At 39.3% G+C, this 22,545-nt stretch overlaps 2 protein-coding genes across 10 annotated transcripts in view; one reads left to right on the forward strand and one right to left on the reverse strand.

Moving 5' to 3' along the window:
- Positions 1-12,759, forward strand: part of gem (gemini) — a 435,608-nt gene extending 422,849 nt beyond the window's left edge. For all 4 annotated transcript variants that reach the window (XM_067773376.1, XM_067773378.1, XM_067773377.1 and 1 more), the window contains 2 exons: positions 1,539-1,613; positions 1,677-12,759. In XM_067773376.1, the coding sequence (XP_067629477.1) occupies positions 1,539-1,613; positions 1,677-2,070 (469 nt within the window). In that variant the 3' untranslated portion in view covers positions 2,071-12,759. The remainder of the gene's footprint in view (positions 1-1,538; positions 1,614-1,676) is intronic.
- Positions 11,790-22,545, reverse strand: part of LOC137244416 (protein transport protein Sec24C-like) — a 59,970-nt gene continuing 49,214 nt past the window's right edge. The window contains exons 1-9 of one of the 6 annotated variants that reach the window (XM_067773401.1): positions 20,429-20,913; positions 17,666-17,892; positions 17,381-17,604; positions 16,984-17,323; positions 16,701-16,930; positions 16,493-16,635; positions 16,286-16,436; positions 13,054-13,438; positions 11,790-12,994 (exon numbers count right to left, since the gene is read on the reverse strand). In XM_067773401.1, coding sequence (XP_067629502.1) covers positions 17,439-17,604; positions 17,666-17,892; positions 20,429-20,434 — 399 coding nt within the window. In that variant the 5' untranslated portion in view covers positions 20,435-20,913 and the 3' untranslated portion in view covers positions 11,790-12,994; positions 13,054-13,438; positions 16,286-16,436; ... (2 more) ...; positions 16,984-17,323; positions 17,381-17,438. Of the gene's footprint in view, positions 12,995-13,053; positions 13,439-16,285; positions 16,437-16,461; positions 16,931-16,972; positions 17,324-17,380; positions 17,605-17,665; positions 17,893-17,956; positions 18,435-20,428; positions 20,914-22,545 lie in introns of those variants that run through there. The other 5 variants (XM_067773398.1, XM_067773399.1, XM_067773397.1 and 2 more) reach the window with 5 other exon arrangements.

Genomic DNA, 22,545 nt, shown 5'->3' on the forward strand with positions numbered 1-22,545 from the left:
TTAGCGAATTTTGGAGTAACATTCAATTCCAGGCATTGTTTGTTGAGCCAAATGCTCGCCTTTGCTTTATATGTTTTCTGTAGGCGTCGCTTGTAAATTGTCAGTAGTCCGTTCGCGTTCAAGTTAAAAGCCTGACGAGCATTAACTGATTTATTTTGTGCAAAGTGCCTATTTGACCAAAACTGAGTTAACTGCACTTTCTTAAACTTCAGCATCATGCCTACCTAGTGTGCATTTTTTGTAAGCGAGTTATCAATAATGACGGCTTAGAAGCCAGTGGAAATATCTGTTAAGTGCGTAAAATTTCAAAATCAGTGCGTAAATATGTTAAGTGTCTAACAAGTTTATATTTCACATTAAAAAAAATTTAATATGCGGATCTGGCAATGCGATACATGCCTTCGCATATATTTTGGCGTGCTGATTTCGAATCTGCTATTAGAGTTGACCTATCGAGTCTCGTTTTTGTTAGTATATTTAGATTCATAATGAAAGAATGAATCAATTCATCATTGGGAATCATAATATCCCACAAAAAAGTTAACGTTTACAGGCCAGCAATCGCCTCTAAAAGACAAAATATGCTCTCCTGAAAACCTTGAAATTTGTCACTTATCACAAGTGTGCGCTCACCCATTGATATGTACATATAAGAATATATGTGGCTATTGCTACACACTTTTTCTTCCGTTTTATATTTTCCTTTTTAGAAAATCTCTCATTTTTTATTTTTTTATTAATCTTTTTTTCTGTTATATACATAAAAAGATCTTTATGTACTTTTAATTAATATAGAAGTGCAGGTTGGAGGAGGAAACGCTTTATACTCGTGCCCCGCGCTCTCCAGTGAAAGACTATACAGCAATCAAATCTTAAAGCAACGAGTGGCATAGGTCCTAGAAATCTTTTAGTATTTACCAAGAGGACAGAATTTTTTATATATATGTAGGCCCCGTTATTAGGGTTTTTCAGTTTGGAGATTTTACTTTCTTATGCTAATATTTTATACGAACAATATTAGTAGTGATTAGTTTAGAAATTTTTACCCTGTAGTGCGATTCACTAACTTTGTTAACAACATTGTTTTTGTTTTATCGGTCTATTTTTTAGTTCGAATTCAATCTGAAGGCCAGAAAAAATTATTTTGATGATTATTTTTTTTTTTTTATTTTTCTATAATTGAAAATTTATTTTCTAATTTGGAATAGAAGATAGGAAATTTTGCAGACACTTGCTACTTAGCTACACAGTGGTGGTTTGTTTGACTGATCAATTGTTAATTCTATTCTCCTTTACCAACTATCCTCGTGTTCCAATGAAACGTGAACCAGATACGGATAGAGATTTAACATGCAAATGCAACAACAATGTGCCATATGGATCACATTATTGTTGCATTTGCATTCTAAATCTCTATTCGTATCTGGTTCATGTGTCATTGGAACACGAGGAATATTATAAGTGGAACTCTGAGGTTTAACCTTATTTGAAATTGGGAAATGAAATATACTGATTATATTTTGTGTTCTATATTTAAGGATGTCTAAAGAGGATTTAATACAAATATGCGGTATAGCCGATGGAATTCGTATGTTCAATATGTTGCGTGCTAAGTATGACAAATTGATTGTTTTAAAATGTATTAGTTTCACTAACTTTTGAATGCATTATTTCAGAGCGATTGTGCCTCGCCTTACCATTTATGTAAGTTTGGATGGTAACAGCTATAATGCTATATACATGGTATCCAACACATCGAAAGAATTAATGCAAAAGCTATGCAAAATGCCAGGATTTTACGATATGGTAGCCAATGGAGCGACAAACGGGCCAACAGAGAACAGCACAATCTATAATAGTTGGAGCATGCACTCAAAATATTCTGGCAGCGGTTCTAATATTTATAATGATAGTACTAAAAGCTTTATTTATCTTTTTGGTCCGTCGGGTGTGCTTGTCAATGTAACTGACGAGGTATTGAATAACGAAATTAAAGATGGAAGTCTTCATACACTTGAAGTACAAAATGGCAAAGTTGTTATGAAATTAATTAACAAAAATGATAACTAAATTCAAGTTATATATATACATATGTATGCATATATTACTATACATATATATGTGCAATTACATATGGTATAGTGTATTCAATATAATAATTTTTATTAGATACATTTATGTTTGTACTAACCGTATGTAGTACATTTTTCTTTTGGCACACGTTCGAGTAAAAAAAAAATGTTTACGGATATTGAAGTTATAACGGCATAATTAGTAAATACATACATATGAACATGTAAATAAATAAGTACATCTAGTACATATACTGCATTACAAAAAGTTTCCTAAAAATGTTTACTAGCGATGTTTCTCCATTTTTAGTTGATATAAAACACACTCTGTATATGTTTCAATACTAACGCTATTTCTTTCCGATGAGCACAACATTTAGAAAATAATATATAAGTATGTACACATTTTGAAATATATCTAATAAACCTAATGTATGTACGTATATTGTAGTACCAAACCCTTCATGTAAAAAATATGTACCTTTTTCCGTCGCAATATACGATTTAAAGAACGTTTTAGATTTCCGGGAGGAATGTAGCACACAGTGGACAGCCTGAAAATTTGTAATAATTTATGATGCGCCTGTCGCCGGATGACGAACTTGGTTGATACTCTGATATTAGGGGGACTCATTTATCCTTATAAATGTCTTATAAAGTTTTCAAACGTATAAATTTATCTAGTGCGTAAACGAACTGTCAAATTTTGTAGGAAAAATCATTTACACAATTTGTATAAATTTATGCGCAAATTTCATGGTGTAAACGCGGTAAGCTCAAAGGAATGGAACCCTGCAAACATAACAGCCGTCATTTTCATAAGAAATATCCAACATCATCAGCAAGTCATTTACAAGAATATCTTAGTAAAGACGTTTCGGTGTTGATTTTTCACTTAATCTTGGCATTTTTTAATTTGTATAATAATCACAATTTCTTTTTTGGCAATAATACAGCTGACGACTGTTAAGTTTATCAAGAATATTACTAGGTGCGTTCATATAACAGCGTGTATAAATGGATATAAACTTACACCTTATAAATTTATATGCTTTAATGAGTTCCCCTATTAAATTAAAGGGTCTTGTATTAGCAGCTCAATCGCCAATTATTGACTGACGTGAATTAGTTATGCTTCGCTTCCCAAGGCAGTCGTTTCTATGTACCGGAGCGACTCGGGATTTTTCCCGACCAAGGACTGTCATTTCAGTGTGACCCCATTTAATTTGTTTCGTCCCTCCCACAAATTGTCATCCTCCCAGCAGCTCCTTGCAGCAGGACTGCTACATATTCTCTTACTCCGGGAAGGTATCGAACCCAATCCGGGTCCGTCTCCTGACCCCGGTCCTGAGAAATGGTTTTGCTGCATTTGCCAGAAAAGAATCTTTTTAGGACGGTCATACTCTGTTCAGTGTGTCTCGTGCAAGGGATGGTTGCATCGGACAGGTTGTTCTGGGCTTGATCCCAAAACCCCACGTCCACGTAACTTTTATAAATCTTTTGTGGCTCCTTGCTGCTCACGCCCAAGGGCGTCCCGTAGTCTACGCCTAAGCATATCCCCACTACCTTCCAGCAGCTTCGCTGCTCAGCAAGCCACAACAAGTACCCGCTGCTGCCCGCGCCCCACGGCGCCAACAACTCAAACAGCTGATACCACTCATAACTACTACCTTCGTAGTAGAGCTGGTAGCAATGCTGAGCATCAGCCCCTGCCCCCGTCTTCTTCTCCCCCCCCCCCCCCTCTTTTCTGGCAGCAATCGTGCAGGTCAGGGAAACAGACTCTTAGTCCCTGCCTCCGTTTGCACCGTCTGCCAGCACAGAATATATAGGTTTGCGACATCCGCTCAATGCAGCTCCTGCCTTGGGTGGTGCCACTTTCCTAGATGTTCTGGTCTCCGCGACGGCAACCCCTCGACGGGTTTCATCGCGCCATGTTGCCAGGTCGCAAACCCAAATCATCCGGGTACCCCAATGCTTGCCCAAGGGCACCCAGTCCCAAGGCCACAACAGCAATTGCGTCCTGGCCTTCCACAACCTAGGCGTAGTCACCCCTCACTTACCCCTAGAGTGGCGACGTCACCCCTCATGCACTTCAGAATTCTGCAGTTCAACTGTAATGGACTAACTGGGAAGATTACGGAGATAGTCGATTTCATGAAGCGGCACAACATCCGCATTGCTGCGATTCAAGAGACTAAACTCACAGCAAGATCTGCATTGCAGACCTGCTCTGGTTATAATGTCCACAGGAAAGACCGCGAGAGAGGAAATGGAGGCGGCCTCGCGTTTATTATACACCACTCTGTGCAATATCATATATTTGATCCTGGCATCGACCGCAGTGACAATGTCTTAGAACGTCAAGGCCTATCTGTCCGGTCAGGCGATGCAAATCTAGAAATCATCAACGTCTACATCCCTCCTGTCACCTGTTGCCCCAGTGGATACCGCCCTAATATCGAGGCCTTACTCACTGGCAACAATCGCATTATCTTAGGCGATTTCAATGCCCATCACGACCTATGGCATTCAAACTTGCGGGCGGACAGTAGGGGTGAGATGTTGGCGGATCAAATAGACGAAACGACGTTCTGCACAATAAACGGAGACGCCCCCACACGTATGGTAGGAAGCTGTCATAGCTCGCCAGATATCTCAATCGCGAGCGCAGAACTCGTAAACTGCGTCAACTGGCAGCCGATGGTAACATTGGCATCCGACCACCTGCCCATACTTATTTCGTTCGAGCGTACCGCCGACTTCATCGTCACCGAAAAACGCACTTTCATAAACTTCAAAAAAGGAAAGTGGGAAGAATATAAATCTGCAACAGACAGCAGCTTTGCTGCCCTCCCTATCCCGACTGATGCCCGCTAAGGGGAGCGTGCCTTCCGTAAGGTCATTGAATCCGCCTCGGCACATTTCATTCCCGCCGGGAGAATTCCCGAAAGCCGGCCCCACTTCCCGGCGGAGGCCGCGAGCTTAGCGAGGGAACGCGACCTTATAAGACAGCTTGATCCAGGCGACCCCCAAATAAGGGATATAAACCAACGCATCAGATTGCTTGTGGACGAACACAAGCGGGCGAAATGGGAAGAGCACCTAAGAGGTTGTAACCTCTCTACCGGTGTAGGTAAACTTTGGTCCACCGTAAAGTCCTTATCGAATCCGACTAAGCACAAAGACAAAGCTTCCATCGCCTTTGGCGATAAGGTGCTGTCGGATGCGAAAAAATGCGCGAGCGCTTTCTGCCGACAATATATAATGCATCCTACGGTCGACAAAGATAGATGGAGAGCCAATAGACACGCACATAAACACAAACTCAGCGCGTCACCAATTACCATCACCGCTAGAGAGGTTGAGAACGCCATTGGTCGCGCTAAACCATCCAAAGCAGTGGGCCCAGACGGCATAGCCATGCCGATGCTTAAAAACCTAGGGAAAGAGGGTTTCAAATATTTAGCGCATGTCTTCAACCTGTCTCTTTCCACCTTTGTCATACCCGAGAAATGGAAAATGGCCAAGGTGATCCCGCTACTAAAGCCTGGGAAACCAGCTAACGTAGGTGAGTCATATCGCCCGATATCTCTCCTATCGCCAGTGGCAAAGATGCTTGAAGCCATTTTGCTCCCTTATTTCCAAGCACATTTGCAGCTAGCCCCTCATCAGCATGGCTTCAGAAAACTCCATAGCACTACCTCCGCGCTAAATGTCATTAGCACCCAGATAAATTGCGGTTTGAATCAATATCCCCACCATAGAACAGTACTCGTAGCGTTAGACCTATCAAAAGCTTTTGATACGGTCAACCATGGCTCGTTACTGCAAGACCTGGAAGGGTCTACCCTTCCCCCATGTCTTAAAAGGTGGACCGCAAATTATCTGGGTGGTCGGCAGGCATCGGTGCAATTCAGAAACGAAACATCAAAACAAAGGAGAATTAAACAAGGGGTGCCACAGGGTGGTGTCCTATCCCCGCTTTTGTTTAATTTCTACATATCTAAGCTACCTTCACCACCGGAAGGAGTCACAATCGTTTCCTACGCCGATGACTGCACAATAATGGCCACAGGCCCAGGACCAAAGATCGATGATATATGCAATAAAATAAACGGCTTTCTCCCTGATCTCTCCAGTTTTTTCGCCTTGCGAAACCTGGCATTGTCACCGACTAAATCTTCCGCGACCTTATTTACAACATGGACGCCCCAAATGTCGACCATATTGAACATCCACGTCGATGGCACTACGCTACCGACTGTCCTACACCCCAAAATCTTGGGTGTGACGTTTGATCAGGATCTACATTTGGTGCGCACGCAACCGCAATTGTTCCAAGAATTCAGAGCCGTAATAAAATCCTCAAATCCCTTGCTGGCAGTACCTGGGGAAAAGATAAAGAAACGCTCTTGACCACATACAAAGCAATTAGCCAGCCGATTACGTGCTACGCGTCACCCATATGGTCGCCAAGCCTAAAAACCACCCACTGGAAGAAACTACAGGCCTGCCAAAATACTGCTCTCAGAATCGCCACGGGCTGTCTTCTTATGTCCCCAGAACACCATCTGCATAATGAGGCGAGAATACTCCCCATCAGGGAGAGAAATGAGATGCTGACCAAACAGTTTCTGTTGAATACCCAGAAACCTGGGCATCCCAACAGACATCTGATTGACGAACCAGCACCGCCTAGGGGCCTAAGGAGTCATCTCCGTAAGCATTTTGAGGAAATACGGCACCTGAGAACCCAGCGGAAAAACACAAGCAGGTCCTTGGTGAACTCCATAGACAGGCGTCGGACCTTTATGTCGGGAATTGCCCGGTGAATCCAGTACTTGAAGAAAAATATCCAGAACTCGCAGAAGAGGAACGCATACTCCCCAGGGAAACGCGTGTCACTCTTGCTCAACTTCGTTCTGGATACTGTAACAGGTTAAACTCTTACCTATCCAGAATCAACCCCGACATACAAAATGTATGCCCTGCTTGCAATGTGTCCCCACATGACACCAACCATCTCTTTAATTGTAATGTGGAACCAACGCCTCTAACACCCCTTTCCTTATGGTCCACCCCTGTTGAAACGGCAAGTTTCCTTGGACTCCCGTTAGAGGATATTGATGACAATTTGTGATCGGTCGCGGCTATTAGGTGGGGCGAGCATTGCTACAACAACAACAACAACAACAGTTATGCTTCTACTTCCTTTTATTTGGCACTGTATCTTAAGATCGTTAGAACAAAATGTATTGTATTTAAAAAAGAACAAGTGCATGTGTTAAATAATCATATTTATTTTAGTTATAGTGGATACCGCCATAAGCTTATTTCCTAATTTAAAAGTTAAATTTGTTTTCACGAAACTACGTTTGCTGTAAAAAGGCTTGAAACTCTGTGTTTGGATATTTCCAAAGCCCGATGTTAACTATTAAGGTATCATAAGAAAGTTATTTTCTCACTACCTGAAATTGGCTTTCGTGAGTTTCTGTAGTTTTTTTTTCTATCTATAAAGGTAGTTTTTCAGGAAAAATATTTTTGAAAACCGTTTTCTAGAAGAGTAGGGAGATGGGAGTTTCATCCGGCTTTTTCAACTATCCGAAAACCGAATATCCGGCTACATAAACGGGAAAACCTGATATTCGTATGTCCGGATACTCGAATAAGAATAGCTCAATACAAAATATGATATTTCTCTATTCGAGCCTTTTTTTTTGTATTCACTGTTAATTGAAATGATAAATACTGCCAGTATTTAAGAATTGTTATCATAGTTAAATAAACGAATATGGTACATCAATTTGTTGCTTGCAGTGGATGTCCGAAAACACGGTTACGAACCGGATTCTCATAAACCAGGATATGCATGCTTCTCGGATTTTATCGCGTTAACGGATAATCCGGATGGATATTCGATGTGTGCACAGAAGAAAGAAATAATAATTTTTTATGCTTTAAAAAGTATTCGTTTATGGAAATCAGTCATGATTCAATTACCAAAGGTTAGTGCTCTAATAACAGCAGAGCTTTAACACTCCTAAAGTTTAATAATCAGAACAGGTTACTTTTACGAAGCAAGGAAAGGGGGATAATTTAATCCCACTTAGCGAAAATTGAACTAGAAAAGCACCTAAGTTGTATATTAATAGTTATAGCAATTTGTAAATTTCAGGTTTTGGGGAAATTATTCATTTTTTAACAGTTAAGTAAGTCGGCGTCAGATAGAACTCTACGTATAGCTTTACCTTTGACAGTAAAGTTAAGAGATACAATTTTGTGAAAGTTAACAGAATGAATTTGACACAAACACGTAAACAAGAGTTAGGCAACTTCTAACTTTTGATAACTTTGATATCTATTATATTTTATTTTCCCTTTATTCGCAGCATTTTTCGAGTTTTAGAAAAAAACTTCAACAGAGCAACGTAAAGTTATTTATAATAACTTAAATTACTATAAAAATTGTTGCAAAGCAACAATTGGCGCTTCATGTTTTTGTGCTCATCGCTTTGAATCTCTCAATTGTCAAATTTAAAGTGTGGCGTAAGGTTCTATCTGACGCAGTCCTTTTAATGTCATTATTTCAGAATTTGTTTGTTCATAAGGGTAATTTTTGGTACTTTTCGTAATTTCTGCCCCATTTTAACAGATAGAAGCTTTGAAATTCAAACAATGCTTACATATATTACAAAAAATGTTGTCTAAAAAATCATAGATATCGGCCATATAAATAACTTATATCGCATGTTTGCAACGCATCAACAAAAATAAACTACGAGTTTTGAGGTTGCGTATTTGCCATGACGTAGCAAATGCAAGGCCGTATATAATTTTTTGGAGAATGCAATGCTATATTTCTATTGCTTTTGGAATGCAATCCACAAAGCAAGTTTTTTGATCCAAATTGTGTGGTATATTTACAGGCGCGCATTAACAGAGCCTAGTTACATTGGATTTTAGCAGCACTTTATTTAACAATGCCTCCGCATCAGCTGTTATAAGGTTACCGATAAAGCACCAATGTCTGTAGCTTTAACCGTTTAAACGTTTATGGCCGTCCAACAAGGCGTGCCAGTCGCTTCTTTACTTTGACAACTAGGGCTATTTTATGGCCTTCATAATTTGTTTTCAAACCTAAAGAAAAATCTAATACATAGGTTCTTGAGTGGAAACATTTTTTTAAATATACATATAGTAAATAAATATGTATGTATGTATTTATGTGAACATATTGTGGAGCAGTAGAACGATCAGCTGACTGATCAGTTATTTGAACAGTTGTTTCAAAGCCGCGTTATATAAGCACAAATTCATAGATTTTCAAACAAATCCTGAGATGATAGATTTTTGAAAATGGCCTACGAAATATCTATTGCCAGTCTCTGCATCAGCATCATACCTGTTGACAAACTAGTAATTACATACATCGTACCAGATGCCATACTACTTAGTATATGCATCAAGGTCATACCATTTAACACGCTAGCCAGCCTCTGCGTCAGCATTATACCAGATGGCATACTAGTTATTGAAACCCCAATATCATACCAATTGACATACTAGTGCAACAGAATGTTGATAATAATGTTCGCCGGGTGCGACCAAGCGAAGATATTCACCGACTCAGGATTAGGCTTAGGGCCTTCTTATGTTTGTCTGGATTGACCGGCTGAGTTCGTAGGTGCCGTATCTCAACGTAATGCTGACGGAAGTGTTTTTTATCCCTCTGGGGGCGAGGCTAAAACAGGCGGTTATTTGCTGAGATTTCCACATTGTGACAATTCAGCAAAAACTTGTTTAGGTTGAGCTCTTGGCCTATGTAGGCCACATGAGCAGTCGACTAATTTCCTTTTATGTTGTGCTGCCAGCAAGCGACTTAAGGCTTTTGTTTTGGCTTTGTATTTTAAGTACGATTTCGGAGGCATGCGCCTTGAAGGTGAAAGTGTTATAGAATGTCATCCCTAAGATCTTTTGGTGACAGACAGTCGGTAAAGTAACGCCATCAACGTGACCAATATTTGCGTCATCTGTTCCTTCCACGTTGTAGATAGAGTGGCCGTGGCTTTGGTTGCCAATACTTTCAGATCGCGCGAGGTAAAAAAAACACAGAAATGCTGGATAGATAACTATACAGGGCCAGTTGGCATAGGATGTGTTGGTATCTCGTTCAGGTGGTGAAGGGAGCTTTGATATGTACATATAAATTAAATAGAATCGGGGATAGGACAGCACTCTGCACCACCCTTGTTTTATGCTTCTATGTTTCTAGGTTTCCTCTTAAACATGATGATCGGATTTGGCATCTGAGGATCTGAACGGCCTTGGGCTTGACCATACTGTTGCGGCTGTTGATATTTACCAGTAAAAGGTGCAGGTGGTTGCTAAAGAAAATAACACAAAAATAATCATCACCAAATTTTTAAATATATTAGTTGTATTAGCATACATTATAACCAGGACGTCCGGACGTGTCCGGGTATTGGGGGTTAACCCGGCTTGGGTCGTTGACTGGGCATCGGCGCCTGTTCAGGTTGTGTTGGTGGCATCATTTGACCCATGTATATCAACATTCAAGTTGATATTTTAAAAATATTTTATTTTGGTTTTACGTATAAAAATTTATTTTTGTTTATTTTTGAGTTTAGATATTTTCCAACTAATTAGAATTTTCTTTTTTTGAAGTTATTCAAAATTTTAAGTTAACAGGAAAACTCAATTAAAATTATTTTAAAAATTAAAGTAAAGAGTACAAAGTAGTTAACACTATATTTACTAATTTTCTTTTTTTGAAGTTATTCAAAATTTTAAGTTAACAGGAAAACTCAATTAAAATTATTTTAAAAATTAAAGTAAAGAGTACAAAGTAGTTAACACTATACCATGTAACCACGTGGTGCACCTGGTTGTTGTAGAGGATAACCTGTCTGTTGAGGTTTTCCATTTGTGCTCGATTTTCAGGCAACGAAGCGTATTGTGTTGTCGATTCCATTTGTTGGAGACGTGCACGAAGTACAACAACTGTTTTCTGGAAAAATATCAGAATTTGTAATATTGTAACATAAATACATATTAAACTCACTTTCCAAACACTTACATCCAACATCGCTAAGTTATTTCAATTTGATTTAATTTAATACTCCAAAATTAGCACAGGCCTGCAGCTCAATTCGCGGAAAATGGCGGACTCGCTGAAAATTTTTTCAACACAAAAATGAAATATTTCACAATATCTATGAATATAGTAGGTGCGAGAGAGCACGATACATTGTGGCAAAGCTAAATTTGTCAACATGCTATTTCATTTGGAGAATTTTCCATTCCAAATCGCCCTGCAAAAACGCTCCACGTCATTTGACTAGTCATATGACCGTCATTGTGCGGTCACGGCCCTTGTTAAATTTTAGTCACGTTTGTACTAGCGAGAGTAGATTTTTTACATTTTTTTCCCATTTCGTACCTATTAATGTGATTGTGCATTCCGCTCCCACTTATAGGATGTGGGCATAGTGCTGTGCTGCTCACACACGTCACAATGCTCGACAAATGGCGGTCATATTCTCCGTCATTTCACTCTACATTTTCGAGTCATTTGACAGTCACTTTTACTGCGGTTTTACCATTTATATATCCGCCATATAACATGAATTTTACCTGCAGATTTACTTTACCTGGAGCAGCCATATGAATAAAATATGAACCAAAAAAATTGAATTTTCAATATTTATTATTTTCATTATTATTATATATGTACATGAAATTGGAACTTATATTAATACAGTTTATATAAAAAAGAAGTAAGTACTTTAATAATAAATAAACTCGCTTAATTGGTTTTTGTTTTCCAATTGAAATCTTTTCTAAGCGAGCAGAAAATAATTTTAAGCTTTGGAAAAAACTCCAATTATTTGAATAATCTACAACTTAAAGCTTAGTAGAAATTCAGATTAGGTTTACTCTTTTTTCAGATCAAGAATATTCAAAGGTGTCGTGGAATCCGATTGCTGTCGTAATTGATGAACTTAAAAATGTACGAATTGTAATTGAGTCAGATTTATTATTGTTCTAAATCTAATCATTCAAGCAATAATTCTGCAACCCTTAGCAGGAGTATTTATTGGTTTCAAATCTAATTCCGATAGCAATCGTATCACATCCCTTATTATATACGTACGTGATATTGCAACTTAAATTAATACAATTGATATAAAGAAAAGTAAGTACTTTAATAATAACATAAACTCTCTTAATTGGTTTTTATTTTCCAATTGAAATCTTTTCTATGCGAGCAGAAAATAATTTTAAGCTTTAGAAAAAACTCCAATTATTTGAATAATCTATAACTTAAAGCTTAGTAGAAATACAGATTAGGTTTACTCTTTTTTCAGATCAAGAATATTCAAAGGTGTCGTGGAATCCGATTGCTGTCGTAATTGATGAACTTAAAAATGTACGACTTATAATTAAGTCAGACTTATTATTGTTCTAAATCTAATTATTCAAGCAATAATTCTGCAACCCTTAGCAGGAGTATTGATTGGTTTCAAATCTAATTCCGACAGCAATCGTATCACATCCCTTATTATATATGTACCTGATATTGCAACTTAAATTAATACAATTGATATAAAGAAAAGTAAATACTTTAATAATAAATAAACTCTCTTAATTGGTTTTTGTTTTCCAATTGAAATATTTTCTTGTGCAAGCACATCGCTAACCTGTGTTGGCAAAAGATATGATTATACTGTCTTCGATAGTCGGACGAGCCGCTACTCGGCGAAGTAGAGATGACCGTTGTGTCGGTGGCAGCTGTTACAACAGCAGTTTCTAACTTTACACCATCCGTACAGTGTGATGAACGCTTCGCTCCTTTTCCAATTGCTTGGCGTCAGTAATTTTTGCTGTTTGTAAAGCTTTAGCTGTAATGCAAATATATAGATGGGTTAAAGTGGTTTTCGTATGTTATTCAACAACTCACCCTATACCATCATCACAGCCTCCTCATCGATTTTGAATATGTGTACTGTTTCAGTATTCAGACCCAATTCGTTTGGTGCAATATTTTCGATTTGATGAATATGTATACTATCCGTTAGGCAGACAATTAGGTGCAATCAATTCATTCATATACTGTGGGTATTTGAGCCGTAGACGCAATGGCAGATATTTTGATTCTTTTTGAAGTGTAACATTTGTAAACAGTTGGGTTTCTCTGCTGTCACCATCACCACTAGAGAGCTATTGAAGAAACGCTCGACCAAGATAATATGTGAGATTTACACGCATAGATTTCTTCCACCTTTTCACAGTTTTTGATGGAGAAAATGCGAAAGCCATATTTACCATCCAATATCGAAATAGAACTGTAGAGGACGAAACATTTTATAAAATTTAATAAAATCAAAAAATGATAGTTGTCCAAAAATGGGGTAACGTATTGTATGTTAAAGTATAGCGAAGTCTCAGCGGCTTTGTCTTGGTGAAAATTGAGTTTGAATAGGTTTTATTCTTCATTCTTAGAAACATGTACGAAGGTACCTGGTAAGATATTAAAAATCCTCAACGCTTTTTTTGCTATAACTTAAAAAAACTGATATTCAAACTTCTGCTTAACTTCTACATATCAATAGCTACCTTTACCACCAGTCACTATTGCTTCTACGCCTATGCTATTGTTTCCTACATCGATGAGCTTTGTAATAAAATAAACAGCTATCTCCCCAATCTCTCCAGTTTTGTCGCCTCGCGAAACCTGATATTGTCACCAACCAAATCATCGGTGACCTTATTTAAAAAATGACCGCGCCAAATGTCGACCATATGGCATTACCCTACCGACTGTCTTACACCCTAAAACACCCGATCATACAGACCCAGGATTGGAAGATACTTACTGTATCTCGGCCTACGGAGGAAGGTCAGTTATACATCTTCCAAATAAACAAGCAGGCGGAGGATATATTGTACGCGCAGCTTGGAAAAATGTCCTTAGGTACAGGCAAAATTTATATGCGACTCAGGAAAAGAAGTCGCTGGACGTGGGCGAAGTCGAAAAGGACCTCAAAAGCCTAAGGGAAGAAAGACAGGTGGAGGTAGCCCACGTCACCCCGAATGTGTTAGAAGGGGACCAACAGCCAGATGGTGCTGTGAGTCGCACAGAGGAACACCCGGCACAACAGGTATAAGAGGCTGAAGAGGGCTTCGAACACTCTAAACCAAAAGGGCTAGGGGAGGACGACGACGTCACGACGAAGGTGCTGGAGGGGGACAAGCAGCCCATTGGTGCTGCGAGTCCTACAGATAAACCTCCAACACAGTAAAGTGGCGTCGAGCGAACTCCTCCTAACGCGCTGATCCAGGAGCCGTGGCTTCCATCGGGAGGAAAAGTTTCTGGACTTAGCGCGAGCGGATTTGGCGTTTACTATGCGCAAACGGAAGGACGGGTGCGAGCTGTAGTAATGGTAAGGAAACAGCTGCATTCATATATGCTGCCTAATTACACTACTGAGGACCTCGTAGTGGTGGTGAAATCGCCGGGCTCAGATGGTACATGTCCGGCCATGCTACAAGTTTCAAGTAGGGCGGTCGTGGGATGGCTTAAAATAATATTCGATGGGTGCATAAACTGAATCATGTACCGCACTCTTGGAGAACTGCTCGTGTAGCTTTCCTACCAAAGGCGGGGAAGATCGGTCACGTGTATCCCAAAGATTATAGACCCAATAGCTTAACATCATTTCTGCTCAAAACCTTTGAGAGGCTGATAGATGTGTACATAAAGTCCAACGTGGATGAAAACCTGCTCTCCACAACACAACAGGCGTACACCAAAGGCAAGTCAGTAGACACCGCATTGCATAGGGTGGTAATAAGCATAGCAAAAGCCCTGGAATATAAGGAATATGCTCTAGAAGTCTTCTTAAGCATTGCCGGGGCTTTCTAAATGGGCGATTATTGATGGTCTTAATTACGTTAAAGTACATCCATCCTTACCCAGATGGATCGACTGCATGTTAAACTGCAGTAAGATTACTTCGCAATGGGGATTGTACAGGGGCACTCCGCAGGGAGGGGTGCTATCACCTCTGCTGTGGACGCTGGTCATTAACCAACTGCTTAGGGGATTCTACGAGGGACCAGAAAAACTTACGGTTTACACAGATGACGTTGCATATGGTCTTGTTTACAAAGAGGTACAAGGTCCCTAATTGGACCAGGCCTAAGTTAGGAGGGGCGACCCTACGGGAGAAACCTTGCACAAAATATCTAGGAATAATCCTAGACAGTAAGCTGTCATGGAAGCTCAACGTGGAGGAGAGGGTGAGGAAGTCTTCAACGGCACTTTATGCATGTAAAAGAATGCAAAAGAACCGGCATATACGATCAGAAGGAACTCGATGACGTTGCCTCAAAACTAACAACCAAAAGCAATAATTATCATTTCACTGACACAAATTTTATAGTTTTTTTTCCGGGATTTGGACACAATGTTGTTGTTGTTTTTGTAGCGATAAGGTTGCTCCCCGAAGGCTTTGGGGAGTGTTATCGATGTGATGGTCCTTTAGCCGGATACAGATCCGGTACGCTCCGGTAACACAGCACCATTAAAGTGCTAGCCCGACCATCTCGGGAATGATTTTTGTGGCCACATTAAACCTTCAGGCCATCCCTCCCTAACCACCCACCCACCCCCCCTTCGGCCTGATCCTCGTCTGTTAGTGAAACAGGATTCGCCGCGGATAGGTGAGGTTGACAATTGGGTTTGGAGAAGCTATATATTGAGCTGGCAACCTGAAGGGTTGCGCTACACAGCCCCTTGAATCTGGTATTTTAGTCGCCTCTTACGACAGGCATACCTACCGCGGGTAAATTCTGACCCCCTAACCCGCTGGGGGGTATTTGGACACAATCTTTTCGTTATATTACTTAACAATTTAAATGCTTCATTCTGTATTGCGAACGATAGCTCAGACGAACGATTCGCCTCCAAACGATTTCGTCTAGCAATGGTTTTCTCTATCATTTTCGTTCGGTCTTTACCTTTCTAACTAACAGGAAAGCAAAAGTAATTGTCAAGTGATAAGTTGCCATTGTTTAACATAGTGCAAATACACTAGCGATTCGTCTCTGATCCGCATCGAAAGTTCGTTTCGTAATAGAGAATGAGGCCCTAAGATTAGACATTTTTTTCAATTTGTATTTTGACTTACCAGCAACAACAGAATCATGTTTAATTGTACGCTGCACAAGCATTATAGCATCATGTAACGAAGCTCAGTTTCTTCCAAAAATTGTTCAACACTGCCACGTAAAATCAATGTACTTGTTCTAGCATTATCGCAACCTTTAAATAATTATAAACTATAAAAACAAATTAATGTCAAACCTTGGAAAATTTTGAAACGTTCACCACCAACCTGACGTTCTTCAAAGTAATCACATTGACCCAAAACACTTGAATTAATATCATTAGCTGTAGTCATAACAGCACCACCACAAGCTTTCATTCTACGTTTCCAATCTTCTTCTGGTACATGAACAGCACAGAACATATCACGATCTGCAAAATACTGTGTAGCAACATCACCAATTGGTAATTTAGAAAACACAACATTGGCGCCTTACTTAGCTAGTTTATTCTACAGAATACGCCATTCAGCATCAACAATTTTCTGATACTCTTGGATATTGGAGGACATTGCTGTGGCAGATCATTTTTCAAATAAAGCACTTTGTTGCTCCTTTGATTGGCGCTTCGACATGTACAGCCATGTCATATTTTAGCATGCATCTGGCTTAACTTGTTTTAAGATTTCACATGCTTAAAATACTACTGAAGTGGTGCCATCGCCGACCTGATAAGAGAAACATTTTTATTCTACACATTCTAATATAACAAAAAACTTACCTCAGCATTTTGAAATTTGGCGATGTCTACTAGAGTTTTACGGCTGGATTCACAATATCCAATAGTTTCATAATGGTTGCCCCATCATTTGAAATTGTGGCCTTACCACTGGAATCAACAATATGCTTGTCCATACTACGTGAATCCAATGTAGTGCGTACAGTGCCACAATTGAATGCGAGGCATTGATGTTGCATATGAGTTGAGGTTTACCATGAGAGCTATTGGTACCCAAGCATTTTTTACACAAATACTCATGTACCCAATACAAGTTCAGGACGTTCATATTTATCGACACGCTGTCCGATATGGCCCAAATGTTGGAAATATGCAGTTGGAACTGTTGAGAAAAAATATGGATCAATGAACACAAGTAAAAGTGAAAGATTTTTTTTACCATCTCTTGTTACTTTACACATTAGACATTGGAAACGACGACCAGCATCTACAAGTTGCTATTGAGCCTCAAAACGATTGCATCTAATTGGACCCAATTCACCAAAATTTACAATGGGTGGCTCATATTCACCCTCAACCGTGCGTGCCATTGGTGAGGCGGTAAGTGTAATGGACAAAGCTGTTGTTTTTAATAAATCAGCTGCTGCAGGTATACAAAGACGACTTGCAAAGAAGAAAGATCAATGTAATTGCCAAACAAAACATTAATTTCGATTATCGATACCTCACGTAACGTGGCGAGGAGTTACCCTGATCTTCTACCACATATTTTGTGGTCACCAATGGTGGTAATAAACCCTGTTCATTAGTAATAAAAGCACCACCAGCGCTGTTTTGATTTTCAATGATGACCCTTATCGGATTTGGCATCTGATCGGGATCTAAACGGCGCTGGGCTTGATCATACTGTTGCGGCTGTTGATATTTACCAGTAACAGGTGCAGGTGGTTGCTAAAGAAAATAACACAAAAATAATCATCAGCAAATTTGTAAATTATTAGTTGTATTAGCATACATTATAACCAGGACGTCCGGACGTGTCCGGGTATTGGGGGTTGACCCGGCTTGGGTGGTTGACTGAGCATTGGCGTCTGTCCAGGTTGTGTTGGTGGCATCATAAAAGCCATCAATAACAAGTGCCAAGAATATATCCGCGGCATACCTGCCGACCAAAATGATTCAAGGGGTTGTGATTGCCAACCTCATCTACCCGTGGCGAATCCTGTACCTAACAATTTGGTGTGAACAATTGGTGCCAGTTAACCCTCTGAAATAATCGGCGCAATTGTACGCCATTGTGTTGGCATTAATTTAGCAAAATGTAAAAACTTTTCGTCCTCCTCCCGTGACCATTCTGTCTTCTTTATGCTAGGATCAAGCCATTCGTACCAGCGTGCCTTACATTGCTTGGCAGATTTGCGGTGCAGCAGTGATGCAATACGTGACCACTGGTTTTTGCCATATTTCATTACAGCTGCTTTGAGGATTTCATCCTGAAAGATGTCACGTACACCTGTTAGAAGTGAATCCGCCCCTTTGCGCAATCAAGGTGGAATGTCCCCCAGCTAGCTCAGGGCGAGAGGTCAGGGCCCTTAACCCTTATCCACCTTGATGCGGGGCGGATGTCACAATCATCATCATCTGACTTCCGTGCATTCCCCTCGCAGAAAGCCCACCCTACCTTGGACCGCTCGAGTTTCTGCCTGGCAGCGAGTCCCCTTTTCCTCTGCTCCAAATGACCCTACATACTCACCCTAATGTCATCTTCGCCCACCCCAGTCGATTAAATTAGCACGCCATTAGATCCTTCTTCTTTTCAACTTCAATCTAACATATTATTTATTTAAAATATCTTAACTTTATACAAAGAAATAGATAAGAAAATGTATTTTATGGCTATTGAGCCAAATACCAATGCTCATGAAAAATAATGATTTATATCAGGACAAAAAAAAAAAAACGTATATCACACTTGAATCAATATATGCATATATATGTGAATATCCACGGGTACCACACGGAAAATGTATAATTATTCACAGGCTTAACACAAACCACAAAAAAAAGGACACGGAATAAAAATTTAAACCGTTTTCAAAAAAAAATAGATTGCCGAACGGTGTATGCATACATATATATATATATATATAGATTCATATACGTACTTTCAAAACTTAAAACGGTATGTATGTATATATTCTGAAAAATGATCGATTTACGACACTGTACCAAAAAATAAGAAATATGTACATGTAACGGAATTATTAAAAAATACAATGTTACAAAAAAATCAGTCTTTCGCTTATTCTAGTTTTGGCAAAGGAAAAAATATTATTCATTAGCATGTATGTAATCCGAACAAGAATAGTTTTATATATGTTACACCCATCTCCATCATGGGATATATCCTACAAGTGTTTTCCAATCAAAGATTGGCAATTTGTTCAAGGCCTACTTAGTCACCAAAGTTCATCCAAACGCATTTGTGCTCAATCGGAGCCACTTCAAAAAATTATCCGAGGAACCACCCTAATGCCTACCTACAAGAGCGCTCTCAAGGGAGTTCAGGGGTTTGTTGCAGGGTTCATTGGCCACTGCACGATACAAAAAAAAAACGTATTTTCTTACAATTACCCGTTTGGAGTGTATTTATGTGCCTGCCCTATAGGTGCCACTTAAATTTTAAGTTGACTTTCACAAATTATTTAAAAAATTTTTTTTTTTTTATGCAAAAAACATACATATAACAATACATAAAACGCCTTGCTCCTATCACTTCCTCTCCTCGTCGATCTCGAGTGCGCTGCTTCAAAGGTGTCTATTGCTTGCAGGAACCAGATAACATATGGGAATAGTTTTTTTTTTTTTTTAAATATAGGTGATTGGTATAGGGACCAGTTTAAATTCATACATGAAGAGTATAAATGTCCGGTAAAATGTAATAAATAATTTCCCTGGCGCTGTTGGAGCTTTCGTCATCCGCGGTGACCAGATGGCATTCCCACTAGAGGAATAGAAAAATACCAATCAGCTCAACTTACATGGGCTAATGGAGGTATTTCACGCCAATTTTGGCGTTCACGCGTTTTTATTAGGGTGTTTATGACACCAACAAAATAGCAAAATTGATAGCACCAAAACTAAAATCTTGCAAAAAAATACGTGCTCAATATTACGAGGATTACTTTACTTTTACTTTTTATCGAAGAAATTTTTAGCTTTTAACTAGAGATATGAAACCAGAAAGACGAAAAAAAATGCAGTTACATTTTTCCGACACAATTAAAATGTATCCAGAAAATTTTGCAACAAAAAAAAAGGGATAATTATTTCAAAAAAAGAAGATAATTAAAATGGGGGGGATTAAAACCTGGAAAATTTTATGACCGAGGTCGACAATGGGGTTGCGTGAACCCCAAAAATGGCGCAAAAATAAGGGGATTAATACAAGGAAATCTTTAAAAAAAATTAAAAATCTGGCACTTACCCTCATAAAATTTATTCCACATCCATTATGCCGTTGGTTGAATTATTTTACCGACGAACCCGATATGTGTTTTTTGTTTTTTTTTTTTTTGTTTTAAAGGACACAAGCCTTATAAAACAACTTTTATAAAATAATTTTAAACTTAAAAAAATCGATTTCTCACTCCGCGCACAGGGAACTACTTTTAACTCACAACTTTAGATATTTATTCTACACCACAACGAACCGCGCAGCACAAGCGAATTGGTGCAATATACTTTTGGTTTGATCTCTTTTCTACAGTCACACCCCCTTATATAGATACCCCTCCTGCAGATACACCGTTTTCTTGTGCCGTTTTCCTACTATCATCCTTAATCACAACCGCAACCATAATGACCTATATCCATACCTTTCCTGTACTCAAAACGCTCGGAGCTACCATATGGCTACCATCTGGCAACCCTTGGAATAGAGCTTTTTAAGAATTTCCTTTTGTTGGGATTTTGTTGCTTTCTTTTATTCTGACGTTTCTATTTGCTTATGTTTTCACAAAAGCGCTTATTTATTCGCGAGATTAATTGTAATGTTTTATACAATTATTTTAACAGTGATTTAGTGCCAGTAAGCAAAAAAAACAGAAACGAGGTTTTGTGCTCCAATCCGGAAATTGCTATCTGCCTCAGGACTGGCTGTGGAAGAGCCACCTTCGTGCTTATGGCAGCCATGCGTAGGCGCCGCAAAATATTGGCCAAGACTAAAAGTCTAGGGCTACTGGCGTCCAAAAATTTCGGTGAGGGTGTCAAAGGATGTGCTTTGGGCCCAGGATCACGACTCCGAAAGCCGAATTCAAAAATGTTGTATCCGCCAAGAGAATTTGCAAAGAAATATTTTCATGCGGCTGCTGTAATTTCGATGGTTCATATACCCACCAAAAAAAATTGTGCACTCATATAAGTGATATATGCCCAAAGTAATGAAATTGGTTTTTCTTTTCTTTCTTTATTTCTTTTTCAGTTGGTCTTTGGGAAGCTCCGGCATTGGGCCCTTTACTACCGTGCTGCCATACTCGAGCGGGCAAGGTGCGCTCAATGCCCAACGCGGGGAATACCCACACCCTGACAACGTCTCCTGCCTCGAGAGCTCAGCCGGGCATATGTTACGGGAAGTATAAAAAAATTTGTAATATGTGTATATAAGAACTATTACTTGATGTGCTCTTTTTAGGTAAACTTCGGGACGAGCGTTTTATGGAAACGTCCATTCACGCCGACTTGACCCTCATCGACGGGATGGTATTCACGCAAGTAATGAAATATTTTTATGTACCTTTAATAACATTTTGGTATTCTTTTCAGGTTATCGCAGCGGCTTTCTAGTATTAAGTTATTTAGTATGCAATAATGTAGTTTTAAGTTATTTAACCGTAAACTATTTAGTTCTAGGTTAACTAGTATTAAATTAGTTAGTATTAAGTTCAGCATAAGGTTCTGTATAATTAGGTTCTTTAGGGCTCGATTATTGTTTAAGGTCCTTCGCGTGCCAGGCCCCTAAACTCTTCCCTGCCAACGACTCTAACAGGTACATATTGTTACCTAGCGCCTTAGCAATTCGACACTTAGTGAACTTGCGACAAAATTTAGCATTTACATTTTGTTTAAAGTCGCTAAGTACAAAGTTCCGTTTGTAAATTTCTTGACCGGGCTTAAATTGTACTTCGCGGATCCTTTTGTTGTAACGCGCCGCGTTACTCTCATACGCTTCGTGCAAATTCTCTTTTATTTTCTCACGCATTAACCTAAGCTTGTCACTATGATCAAGTACAAACGTTTCATTGTCATTAGGACAACTCAATTTCCTTGCGAGCGCATAATCAGCCCCGTTCGTGAACATATTAAATCCGAAGAGTGCAAAGTATGGCGACACTCCTGTCGCAGAGTGCACTGCACTCCGAAGAGAACACTCAATCTCGGTTAGGTATAAATCCCAATCCCTATGGTCATTTTCTAAATATGATCTGATCGCAGCTAACACCGATTGGTTTGCCCTTTCGGCGGCATTCGATTGCGGTGAATAAAAAGCTGTTTTTGGGTGTCTAACCCCGTACGTTTCTAATAGTTCCGAGAACTGTTTGGATA

This window comes from Eurosta solidaginis, chromosome 3 (genome assembly GCF_040869045.1).
Source record: "Eurosta solidaginis isolate ZX-2024a chromosome 3, ASM4086904v1, whole genome shotgun sequence".
In the NCBI taxonomy this organism is placed as follows: domain Eukaryota; kingdom Metazoa; phylum Arthropoda; class Insecta; order Diptera; family Tephritidae; genus Eurosta; species Eurosta solidaginis.